Source organism: Gossypium hirsutum, chromosome A05 (assembly GCF_007990345.1).
Source record: "Gossypium hirsutum isolate 1008001.06 chromosome A05, Gossypium_hirsutum_v2.1, whole genome shotgun sequence".
Lineage (NCBI taxonomy): Eukaryota > Viridiplantae > Streptophyta > Magnoliopsida > Malvales > Malvaceae > Gossypium > Gossypium hirsutum.
In genome coordinates this window covers 4,584,326-4,597,824 of record NC_053428.1, presented here as the reverse complement: position 1 = coordinate 4,597,824, position 13,499 = coordinate 4,584,326, and the positions used below count along the sequence as shown (strand labels likewise).

General features: G+C 34.7%; 1 protein-coding gene across 1 annotated transcript; it reads right to left on the bottom strand.

Annotated features, from left to right (window-relative positions):
* Positions 1–1,677: 1,677 nt before the first annotated feature.
* On the bottom strand, positions 1,678–3,982 carry LOC121229190 (uncharacterized). The gene is made up of 5 exons (XM_041112663.1): positions 3,775–3,982; positions 3,399–3,715; positions 3,033–3,247; positions 2,377–2,513; positions 1,678–1,862 (listed from the first exon to the last, which is right to left on the bottom strand). The coding sequence occupies exons 1-5, from the start codon at positions 3,980–3,982 to the stop codon at positions 1,678–1,680; spliced, it is 1,062 nt and encodes a 353-aa protein (XP_040968597.1).
* Positions 3,983–13,499: the final 9,517 nt, after the last annotated feature.

Genomic DNA, 13,499 nt, shown 5'->3' with positions numbered 1-13,499 from the left:
GCAAGGCCAATCTATAAGCTACCGGACCGATCCTCTCAATGATTTCGTATGGTCCGATAAATCGTGGACTAAGCTTTCCTTTTCTACCAAACCGTAAAACTTTCTTCCACGGAGAAACTTTCAAGAACACACGATCACCCACATTGAACTCTATATCTCTTCTTTTCAAATCTGCATACGACTTTTGACGATCGGAAGCAGCTTTCAAACTTTCCCGAATAATCTGAACTTTCTCTTCAGTTTCCTGAATTAAATCCACTCCGACTAATTTCGATTCACTTAATTCTGACCAATACAACGGGGTTCTGCACTTCCTTCCATACAGAGCTTCAAAGCGGTGCCATTTTGATACTAGCTTGATAACTGTTATTATAAGCAAATTCAGCTAAAGGTAAGTACCTTTCCCAGCTGCCACTGAACTCGAGTATACAACACCTTAACATATCTTCCAAAATCTGAATCACTCGCTCTGATTGTCCATCTGTCTGAGGGTGAAAAGCTGTACTAAATTTTAACTTAGTACTTAAAGCTTCCTGTAGTTTATTCCAAAATCTCGAAGTAAACCTCGGATCTCGATCAGAAATAATTGATGTCGGCACCCTATGTAATCTCACAATTTCTGACACATATAATTCCGCTAACTTATCAAGTGAAAAATCTGTTCTGACCGGAATAAAATGCGCTGATTTAGTGAATCTGTCTACTATCACCTAAATTGAATCTTTTTTCTTCGGAGTCACTGGCAATCCAGATACAAAATCCATCGTCACATGTTCCCACTTCCATTCTGGAATCATTACGGGTTGTAACAAACCTGTAGGCACTTGATGTTCAGCTTTTACCTGTTGACAGATTAAACATTTTGCCACAAATTCACAAATTTCCCGTTTCATACCAGGCCACCAATACATTTTTTTTCAAATCACAATACATCTTCGTACTACCCCGATGAATCGAGTACATACTACTATGAGCCTCTGATAAGATATCCTTCTTCAATTCTAGATTATTCGGGACACAAATTCTATTACGATGGTATAACATACCACTATTATCAATAGAGTAATCTAAGTTCAAATTATCCCGAACCATTTGTCGTTTCAACACCAACTTCGGATCTTCATCTTGCAATTCCCGAATTCGTTGAAAGAATACTGGTTTTGTCTTTAATTCAGCTAATATAGAACCATTTTCATTAACAGACAAATGATCATTTAACGCCCGAAGAGCAAATAATGATGATCTCCGACTAAGTGCATCTGCCACTACATTTGCCTTACCCGGATGATAATCAATGATAAGATCGTAATCTTTCAACAGCTCTAACCATCGCCTCTGTCTCAAATTCAGCTCTTTCTGCGACATTAAATATTTCAAACTTTTATGGTCTGTATACACATAACATTTCTCTCCATATAGGTAGTGTCTCCAAATTTTTAAAGCAAATACTATGGCAGCTAATTCAAGATCATGTGTAGGGTAGTTCCTCTCATGTGGTTTCAACTGTCGAGAAGCATATGCTACAACTTTTCCTGACTGCATCAATACACAACCTAAACCATTCAGAGACGCATCACTATATACTACATATGGCACACCTGATTCAGGCTGAGTTAACACCGGAACCTCTGTCAACATTTTCTTTAATTGATCAAAACTTTGTTGGCACTCATCAGACTATACAAACTCAACATTCTTCTGTAATAATTTAGTTATCGGTGAAGCAATCAGTGAAAAATCTTTCACAAATCGACGATAGTAACCAGCTAATCCAAGGAAACTTCGCACTTCCGTAACATTCTTTGGAGTTTTCCAATTAATCACCGCTGACACCTTACTCGGATCTACCCGTATACCATCAACTGACACAATGTGACCCAAGAATCCCACTTCATGAAGCCAAAATTCACATTTACTAAATTTTGCATATAACTGTTTTTCCCTTAATATCTGTAGTACAATTTCAAGTGCTGAGCATGCTCGGATTCTATCTTTGAATAGATCAGTATATCGTCAATAAACACAACCACAAATCTATCCAGGTAAGACTGGAAAATTCGATTCATTAAATCCATAAAAGCAGCAGGAGCATTTGTCAAATCGAATGGCATAACTAAGAACTCATAATGACCATACCGAGTTCTAAAAGCTGTTTTGGTACATCACATTCCTTTACCTTTAACTGTAATACCCAGATTGAGATCTATTTTTGAAAACACTGTAGCATCCTTAAGCTGATCGAATAAATCATCAATACGAGGCAAAGATATTTATTTTTAATTGTTACCTTATTCAGCTGCCTGTAATCTATGCATAGCCTCAATGAACCATCCTTCTTTTTCACAAATAAGACAGGTGCACCCCATGGTGACATACTCTGTCTGATAAACCCTTTGTCTAACAGTTCTTGCAACTGCGCTTTTAACTCTCTTAATTCTGCTGGAGCCATTCTATACGGTGTCACTGATATGGGAGCTGTTCCTGGAACCACATCTATCACGAACTCAACTTCTCTATCGGGTGGTAAACCTGGTAATTCTTCAGGAAATACATCCATGAATTCATTTACAACAGATAGTTGCTCTAACTTTGATTTAGAACTTCGAGTATCAAGAATATAGGCTAAATAAGCCTCATTTCCTTTACGCAACAATTTCTGAGCAGACATAAAGGAAATCATTCTAACCATGTCATCCAAATTCCCAGACTCAACCAAAACAATATCTCCTATTTAACATTTCAAGCTAATTCGTTTTTCTCGACAATTCACTACCGCGTCATGTTTCATTAACCAGTCCATGCCCAAGATAATATCAAATTCACGAAAGGGTAGCAGCATCAAATCAGCGGGGAAATCACAGCCCTTAACTTTCAGTGGACAGTTATGACATATTAAATTAACTACCACACTTTGACCTAACGGATTTGTAACTTGTACATCATAATCAGTAGGCTCAACAAATAAGTTCTTTTCAGATGCTAACATAGTGCAAATATATGAATGAGTAGACCCAGGGTCTATTAAAGCATACACAGGAACATCATAAAAATAGAAAGTACCAGCAATTACATCTGGAGCTGTTGCTTCTTCTCTCGCTCGAATGGCATAAGTACGAGCAGGAGCCCTAACTTCTGATCGGCTAGCAGTATCTTTCATACCCGAACGAGTAGCCCCTGTAGCACTGCTCTGACCAGAGCGTCTTCCTTTTGAGGAAGAATTTTTGTTTCTCCCTCTGTTCCACTTCTTCTACTTGTAATTGGGGACAATCACGAATAAAGTGATCAGTGGCCCCACATTTATAACAAGCCCCTAACTTACTTCTACATTCACCGGGGTGACTTCTTCCACAATGTTGACACTTAGGCCTTTGGGTATTTTGTACACTACCCACACTAACAGCAGGTCTGTCAGATGCTTTGTAATCAGATTGTCTTGGCCTACTTTTTCCTGATATTTCCGGTACTGAAGTGGCTCGACTGAATTCCTCTTTAGATTTCTTCACTGGTAAAGCCGAAAATGACTTAGATGCACTTCTTTTGAAAGATTCTTTACTTCTTCTATCTCGTTGCATCTTTTTATTATATACTTCTTCAAGCTTCTGAGCACGATCTGATAGAACAACAAATTCTCGTATCTCAATGCCCCCTATCATCATTTTAATCTCATCATTAAGCCCTTCTTCAAATCTGATACACATTTCTTCTTCTGTGGGTACTATATCTCGAGCATATTTGCTCAGATAAACAAATTCTCTTTCATATTCAGCCACTGACTTGTTTCCCTGTCGCAAGTCGAGAAATTCTCTTTTCTTCTTATCCAGATATCTTCTACCGACATATTTCTTCTTAAATTCATTTTGAAAAATTCCCAAGTGATCTTCTCAGCCGGTACAACAGCTTCTATTGTTTCCCACCAGTTATAAGCTTCTTCTTTCAATAATGACACGGCACATATTAAGTAATCATCTGGTGAGCACGCCATTTTCTTAAAAACCCTCATTATACTTTGTAACCAATATTAGCTTTAACGGGGTCATCATCTGTTCTTCCCGAAATTCTTCAGCCCCATGTTTTCTGAGCTTTTCAAATGGAGAACGTTTGCCAGATTCAGTTGTCGGAGGAGGTGGAGGAGCAACCGGGGGTACTACAGATGTTGAGATAGGGGGAGGAGGTTGTGTAGTCTGATTTCTTTCTCGCACATTCTCATTATACCACTGATTCATGAATCCATAAATCATATTTTGAGTTCTTGTTCTCGCATCAATGAAATCGGAGCTTCACTACTTGTTCCTTGTTCAGAGGTTTGTACTCTGCTATTAACTTCTTCTGCTCAGTTTGTTCTGGTCTATCTGACATCTTTTCAAATCGAAGATAATCTATAATAAAAACAAGGATTAGATCGGATCATACACAGACACTATCACAGATTTATATGCATGTAATCTAGACACTTTCACATCATACATATTCGAGAATCGGCTAAACCGAAGCTCTGATACCAATAAATGTACGCCCTTACCCGAGACCGTTGCCGGAGTCGAGCACAAGGCACTACTAAACTTATTTGAGCACTTAACCAAATTTAGATAATTTATATCATACTTTTCAGACAAGCTGTCCAACTGCGTCATAGTTGCTAAATAATTCATATCTCGAGTTATAAAACTCGAAACCCAAATCCGTAAATTTTCCCGAATTTATACTCATATATCTACTTACCAATTTTTTTATAATTTTTGGTTGGTCCAATTAGTACAGTTTATTAGTTAAATCCTCCCCTGTTTCAGGGTTTGGCTACTTTGACCCCTGTGCACTACGAACCAAATTTCTCTCTGTACAAAATTCAAATAACCATGCCTTTTGTTTCTCTTAAAAATAGACCCAATGAGGAATCATACATATAAGTATGACTCATAATTATTTTTTGAATTTTTAATGATTTTCTAAAATCAGACAGGGGAACTCGAAGTCATTCAGACTCTGTCTCACCACAATTTAAATATCTCATAACATAAAATCCAATTGCATGCGCCGTTTCCTCTATATGAAACTAGACTCATTAGGCTTTAATCTCATTTTTTTCCAGCCCTTAACTCAATTTCCACAATTTATGGTGAATTTTCAAAGTCAAACTACTGCTACTTACCAAAAACTGTTTTAGTACAAATATTGTTAACTAGTTCATAACATCTTTACTTCAATTCATTCAAACTCTATACATGCCATATAAATCTTTAAACATAAAACAAAAACTACCAGAATTGATCTGAATAGTGTGCCCTGTTGTGTTGATCCGATCTACCCACTTCACTTCAAGTCAATCTACATAAAAATATTAAACACACACAAGTAAGCTTATTGAAGCTTAGTAAGCTCATAGGCATATAAACACAAATCATATCAAATATCGTACACAATCATATATCTATTAGTTTAACTATTTCATCCTCCAAATCACAATTTCATTAATAACTCATTGGAATAATTTCCATATGGCTACTCACAATTTAACTCCCTTAGGCCATTTCTCATTTACTTCATTGTCAATTAAGGAACAATAAGGGAATTGAGTGCTTCATTATCACATTGCCATAGTAAACTATGGACTTTCACATTGTTACGCATCACACACCGAAGCCATAGCCTTGCCATGGTCTTACACGGTTCACATATCATACCGAAGCCATATCCCAGACATGGTCTTATACGGAATCACATTATCACATTATACCGATGCCATAGCCCAGCTATGTCTTATACGGAGTCACATTATCACATTGCACGATGCATAGCCCAGCTATGGTCTTAAACGGGCACACTTATCACATATTTTCGTCAATTCATCAGGGTCACAGAATAGAAGCACTCAAATCCATTGTTCCTACTAATTTGTACTTTTAGTTACACATTATTATTAGTTAATGCAAATTGATAGTATTCATCAACAATAAAATACTTTAACAATCATAAGATTTTCATATCAAAACATTGAACTTTGCCATATGAACTTACCTGGACTAATTGCAAAAGTCGTAGAAATTCAGGGACTATTCTTGAATTTTCTCCTTTCCACGATTCAGTTCGTTTTCTTGATCTATAATTATAAAATCATTCCTTCATTAGCATCCATTTCAATTCTATTTCACTTCACAATTATGCTGTTCAAATTTGAAATTGCACTTTTACCCCAAAATTTACAGTTTTCACAATTTAGTCCCTGCTCAATTCACCCATCAATTGAACTAATTTTTCTCAATTAACACTTTATTTTATCATTATAAACTATTTCAAAACCTTTTATATTCTTAATTTCAACAGAAACCTTCAATTCACAACTTTTTCACAATTAGGTCCTAAATATCATTTCCTATCAAAATCACTTAATAAAACCACCTTAATATGAAATTAGAACTTAAATTTCATAATAATTCATAAAATTCCCTTATCCATCCAGGGTAACTTCCAATTTCACCCATAAAATCAAAAACTAATGAATTCTACAAGTGGACCTAATTGTAAAAGTATAAAACATAAAAATTATCAAGAAAAGTAAGAATTAAACTCACATGATGTAAAAATATGAAAAACCAGCTTTCTCCAGACCTTCTATGGCGTTTTGGCTGAGAAAATATGAAGAAATGTCTAGATTTTTCAATTACATCATTATTTAACTATTAACTTTTATGCTATTTCCAATTTTGCCCCTTGTTCACATTGTTTTCTTGCTTATTTCATACCAAACCGTCCAGCCATTAACCTTTGGGTCTAATTGCTCTTTAAATCCATCTTTTTAAATACTTAAGCTATTTACTCACAATTTAACAAATTTTGCGCTATTTTCAATTTAGTCCTTTTTAATTAATTAGCCATCCAAACGTTAAAATTTTCTAACGAAACTTTAATACTAACTCAATGACACTCCATAAATATTTATAAAAATATTTATAGCTCAATTTTCAACTTTGAGGTCTCGATACCTCATTTTTGACCCGTTTGACCTAATAAATTCTTTATTCACTAATTTCACCATTTCACAAATTCTTCTAAATTCTTACTTGACTCATAAATATTAAATTACTATCTTGTTCAATCTTATTTCGAATTTAGTGATCTCAATCACATTTCGACACCACTGAATTAGGCCGTTACAATTTTTTTCCAATATTGAATTAATCAGAGCATAAATAATAAAGTTAGAATCCATATAATGTTACATCAGAGCATTTTACCCACACAGGTATAAGGGTCATAATCTTTATAACAGGAATAGAAATCTTATAGGGTCGCGTCGGAGGCTCGACTGTCTCTAGAGTTTCAGTGTTTCTATATTAGTTCAGATACCTAATTATCACTAAAACTACTTTTCTACCACATTAGAGCCCAAACCACAGTCCGAATGCTGGCAAACCTAGCTCTGATACCACTAAATATAACACCCTAGATCCGGTCTAGGACGTCCAGACCAAGTTTGGAGAGCTACATCATCCGTACTAAAATCATACTATCATAACACAGTCGAACGACACCATTCATTACGCAAACATTTGTGACAATAATAATTTAAAAACATATAATCTCCATAGATTCCATAACACATAGAATCTAAATCTCTAAATAGTAGTGCTTAAAAAGATAAAAGTTTGACCGAGCTCCAGCGACACCGACCTGATCAGACTGGGGTTCACCTGAAATCCAACCAAAACAAAATGAGTTGTAAACTCAGTGCGTAACCAATTAGTTATCAATTCGTATTCATTATAAAATATTATATTATAGATCGGCTCGATACCAGACTATTTACAATCAGATTCAGAACAGATCAGTGTACACAGATATATTTTATATGCACAATTTCACATGTATATATATCACAGATCAAATTTAAATGCAGATATAATCCATCGCTACACCCATCGCCATCCAACACCCATTATTCATCCATTTCTAACACTCCATTACAACAGTCACCTTACATTGCACATGCGTCCATCCCCCTACATAAACACAACTGCGAAGTATCACAATATGTTGACATGTATACAGAGTATTAGAGAGATCTCACTCAATCCAGTTCAGATACATTCATACAATGGTTATCATTATCAATCATAGACCACAAATTACGGCCTCAAAAACGGGTTTTGGGCCTCCTTATACAGCCACATGACCTGGGCACACGGCCATGTCCTTGCCAGTATGGCTCACACGGCTTGGGCACACGCCCATGCCCTCTGCCTGTGTGGTTCCAACTTGTAAATAGAAAGTTGCACGGTTGGAAACATGGCCGTGTCTTTTGCCCATGTGACTCACATGGCCTAGACAAACATGCCCGTGTGCCTTACCCGTATGTCCTAAGTCATAAACAGTGAGTTACATGGCCTAGACAATGCCTTTGTCTCATACCGTGTGAACCCTGTACTATTTTGGCTTACACACCGACCTGGACACACGCCGTATGCCAGCCCGTGTGGCCCCAATTCGTATGAACAGTGAGTCACACGGCTTACCACACGCCCGTGTGGCATCGACAGCCATCACTTTCTGACGACCAAAACTTGCAAAAACTGTAGATTTTCGATACGCACCTGAAAAGACTTTTGAAGCGACAACAACCCTAAAGATCCGCGAAGCCTAAAACAAGCATCCAACAACACAATTAGCCAACTAATCAACAGAACTTCCTGTTACTCACTAACACATACGTCGAAAGCTTCGACACAAAACCTTCAAATATCCCAAACTTACTGAAACTTCAGCAACAATCACAGAGATTGTCTCGTTGCTATTCCTTGTTGTTAATAGCCCTGACTGCTAAGTAATACACACACGTTTAGAAAAGATTCTCGAAACTCACAAAAATCCACCGTTCCAAGTAAATTTACAAAACGAAGGAAAATTTGCGGAGACACTCGCATTGACAGTTACTTACCGATAGCTTCTGACCAGTGACCAACAAACAGAACTTCCATTAATCCTGAATCCCCTCACCACTTCTGGTTAACAATAAAAAATAAAAATGACAGAAGAAGAACAAAAAAAAATAAAAAGGAAAGGAAGAAGAACTATCGTTAAATTAATTCTTAACTTCCAAGCAAATTTTCTGGAAATAGCAAAAAATATTTTCTAGTGTAATTGTCCATAAATGCTTTTATGTGCCACAAGATACGAATTCAAAACCCACAAGTGCAAATTGTAAGATTTTCTTAATAGGTAGTCGTGAGACACATACAATTCCATCTCTTTAAAGTTCAAACATCAACCAGCTATTTTCACTCTATAAAACCTGTTTGCCTCTTTAGGCAATCTCTTTAAACATTTGAATTTTGAAATCACTGCAAGATAGGGAAACCAAATCTCTCATCGGGAACAACACTTTCAATTTTTTTTTTCCAAAAGAATAAAAATATATATAAAAGATAAAAGATTATTTAACCTTAAACATCTTATATCCAAAAAATGTTGACATAATTTCCATATGTGCGAAAAAATTCAGGTTATCATATTTCCATATGTCGACATAATTTGTAATCATGATTAATGCTGTTACCACAATTTGTGGTTTACATATAAATATACGCATACCCATTCCATCAAGGAAGGCATTGCGAATTTCCTCCTTAGAAATTTGAAAGCAGCTCTTTGCTTTCTTCTTTTTAGATTCACTGGCTGGGTTAAATATCAAATACATTTTTTTTTTTTTTCGGTTTTCATTTTGCAATTTTATTTTATTTTATTTGTTTCTATAGCGTCATAAACATTTTAAAAGTATTTTGTATATATAAATTGTTGTACATTAATATATTGTATTATCTAAATTTTAAAAATATTTATGTACTTATATTATTTTTATATGAGAAGGGATAGTGTAAAAATTAAAATGATTTATATACACTTTTAATATTTTAATATTTTAATTATGAATTTAAATTTATTATGTATTTGTATGGTTTTGTTATATTTTAATTGTTTATCCTTTTTAAACCTAAAAACTAATCAATTGGATATTAATCCAGGCAGTGAATCAAAAGTGAAGAAAGAAACGAATAAATCAGTGGCAGCGGCTTTTTGTTTTTTAATTTAAAGAGATTAGAAGGTGAATTTGCTACTGCAGACAGCTATATTTTTATTATGGCTGATACAGCAAGTTGCAAACTTAGATTAGCAATTTGAGATGCTTAGATTTGTTAATTTTTATTGCCATCTTTTGATTATTTTTGTTTAATTATTTAAAGGATTTTGTGTAGTGAACATAGTAGTATAGTTGGAGAAGATATGTCATCAAGAAAAAATTTGAAGTGATTTGGCTTCCTTTAGTTGCCCGTTTGATCTTATTTCATTACGTTTGGGAGTACTTTTTGGTTGAATCGCATCGTACCTATTCCTTTGGATTGTAAAGAACAGAACCATTGGGAGTATTACTCAAACACACTGGGCACAGTTTCTCCAATAGAGCTTTATGCTTTCAGTCAAATGTTCCAATATCTCATTGGTGGGTCATTTTTCCTTTTACATCCTTTCTTCCTATTTTTTCTCCGTTCTCTTTTTTTTTTTTTTTCTCTTCTTCATTTTACCTTCAACTTCAATAATATAATTTTGTATTTTCAATTGTAAGATAATTTTTATTAATTTAAAAATAATAAACATTTTTTCCCCATTATTTTATAACAAACTTAATATACGTTATTAATCAAAAGAATTTTAATTTATCATTCCTTGAATTAACTACTTTTAGGTTGTTTATTTTAATATTTAAAATTTTTAATTATTTTGATTTTAAAATGTTAAAATTCCCATTTTATATAATAAAAGATCGGAAGATACATTTAATATTTTATTAAATAATTTTATAAATTCACGTATTTTAATAATTTCGTAAAAGTAAAACAATTTAAAAAATTTCTATTATATATTATTTTTATATCTAATGTTCTTAATAGTCATTTTCTATTCTTACCTCACTGCTACAATTATGTTTTAAAATTCAAACACACACCCCACCGTTGTTTTTAATCTCATCACTACAGTATTCAATCTCACCACCACTGCTGTCTTTAATCTCACCGGAGGTAAAACACACTGCCCATCCAAACTAAGCCCAAAATGTGATTATTTTCATATTTAAGAGATACACGATCAAAGGTGTTTTTTTGCTTATCTCAAGCAGACATTTAAGGTGATTTGATATGAACCAGAACTCTTTAGATTTTGTTCTTATCATACTAGCTTAATTCATGAAGATTGAGACGCCCTGAAAAACACATTTACGGATTTCGATGTAGATCAAGGGTGAGTTAGAATTTTTTTGGCAGAATTTGATTGTATATTTTTATAATAGTAAAAATGTAATTTTACCATTTTAATAATCTATATCTTTATAATTTTCAGAAGATTAAATTCAAAAGTTTATCATTTTAGAGGGACCAAAGTGTAATTTTTTTATTACTAATTTAAAATTTTATAAATTATAAATGACCTAAATGTAAACTTTTCCATATTTTAGGGGGGTCGAGGCCCTGTCCCATCCCCCATGGATATGCCTCTGGTGCAAATTGGAAAAAACTCGACATCTTCATTGTAAGGGAACATTAGTGAGTGGATTTTGTGATGTATTTCAAATAGTTTTATCATTTATTAATTGCACTGGGAGTGAAGTTTGCAACGAATTTGAGTGAAATTAAGCTTAAAATCATCTCTTGTACTAATGACATTATAGTGGATTATTCTCTAGGTAAAAAAGCCCCACAACCCCAAAGAATTATATTTGAATTGCATAATCAAGTGTTGTATTCTTCATTTTAATTTTCCATTTTAAGTTGTGGTCTAATAGTTGCAACTAACCAACTTCACCAACAACTCAATACTTAGAATTGATATTAGAATGACAACCATACAAATTGGTAAGATCCTATTGTTAATTTTTCTCTTGATTTTTAGCAATTTTAGTTGGATTTGAATTTTTTCAAGAGGGAAAAAGCTAAAAATTAGGAGGGAAAAATTTGATTTTTCATCTTTTCTATTAGAAAGAGATAAAAATAACGTTGAAACTACAATTTCATACAATCTTTCTCTAAATCAATATCATACTCGTAAATGTGAAAGCATTGAAAAGTTATTATTATGGTTAGTAACCACCCATAGTTGTAGTAAATGTGTTAGCACTCTTAAAGACTACTAAATACAACCAATGCTTGCAAGTTATGATTACAATGCTCTAAATGCGATCTCCTTCAATAATGTAGATTTTCAAAAATTTAGGAAAACTTGTAAGGCACAACCTGCGATAAGGGCATGATCATTTCAAAGAAGTAATACAGTGTAAAACAAAGGAATTTCCAAAAACATTGGGGTTCAAATATAAACTCATTAGAGTTTAATCAAGACTTATACATTTAGAATAGGTTGTTGGCTCTAGTTATTGCTTACACTCCTAGTTTGATGTTCACAAGAAACCATGTGAGTCACTCTCATGGGTAACACCATGCATTATCTTTGCCGCTTCTTCCATTACAACCAGAACTTTATTTGCCACCAAAATAGAAAAAAAACATCCTTTAATATAGCGAGAGAAGTAACCATAGTTAAACGATGTAAAATACTCTTTCAAAGAATTTTCGAAGAACGAACAGGAGCTAAAGAATGAAACAATATGCAAGAACACAACTTTTTTAACCTAAGGGGGCAAAGGAATAAATTTTGTGTTAAAAGAAGACTTAAATTGAATTGTAACTTATTTAAGGATTAAAAGAACGATTTAATCATTTGAACCTAAGAGTCAAGGCCCTACCTTACCTAGAAGTCCCCCTGTCAATGATAGATGAAGCAGAAGGTACCTAAATTGAAATTTTAAGCACTTCAATTTTGTAGGGACAAACCATGTCAGATGTATTACTGTATGTCTCTCTACAAATTCCTGTATTATTCTCTCATTTTGTAATTGCGAGGGGAGCTTGTGATGTTGGGCGGCGTCTTAAGGTCGATCGCTGGCTTTCTGATTCTTCCTGCTCCTTTTCTCTGCTCCATTATGCCGGCTGTCAAACTTAGGGTCGGTGTCGATCACCCTTTTCCTCCACCATCCTCCACTTTCTTTTCTCATCCCTTCCTCTTTCCCCTCCTCCTTTTTTCTCCTTTCCCTTCCTTGTTGCCTCTCGTGGTTGCTTTCGGTGTGGTCTTTTAATGGGTTGCCGTTGCTGACCTCGCCGGAAACGTCTCTCGCTTTCTCCCCCTTCACTTTTTCCTTTTTCCTTTCCTTCCTTACCTCCACTCCTACCTCTCCTCTTGCGACCATCTCTGTTTTCAGTTTGTTCAGAGTAATATATCTAGCCTAGGGTCTCCCGTGGCTCCTCCCTTAAAGGAGTTCTCTCGAGTCGGTTTGTACTCGCTTCTTCCTTGACGCAAGCTTCAAGCCTTTGTGTGAAGGATTTCTCGGGCATCCCTGGATTGCTTGTTTTGCTAGAGGTAAGAGTATAATGAGACACAGGCCGAATCTTGGGATGGTCATT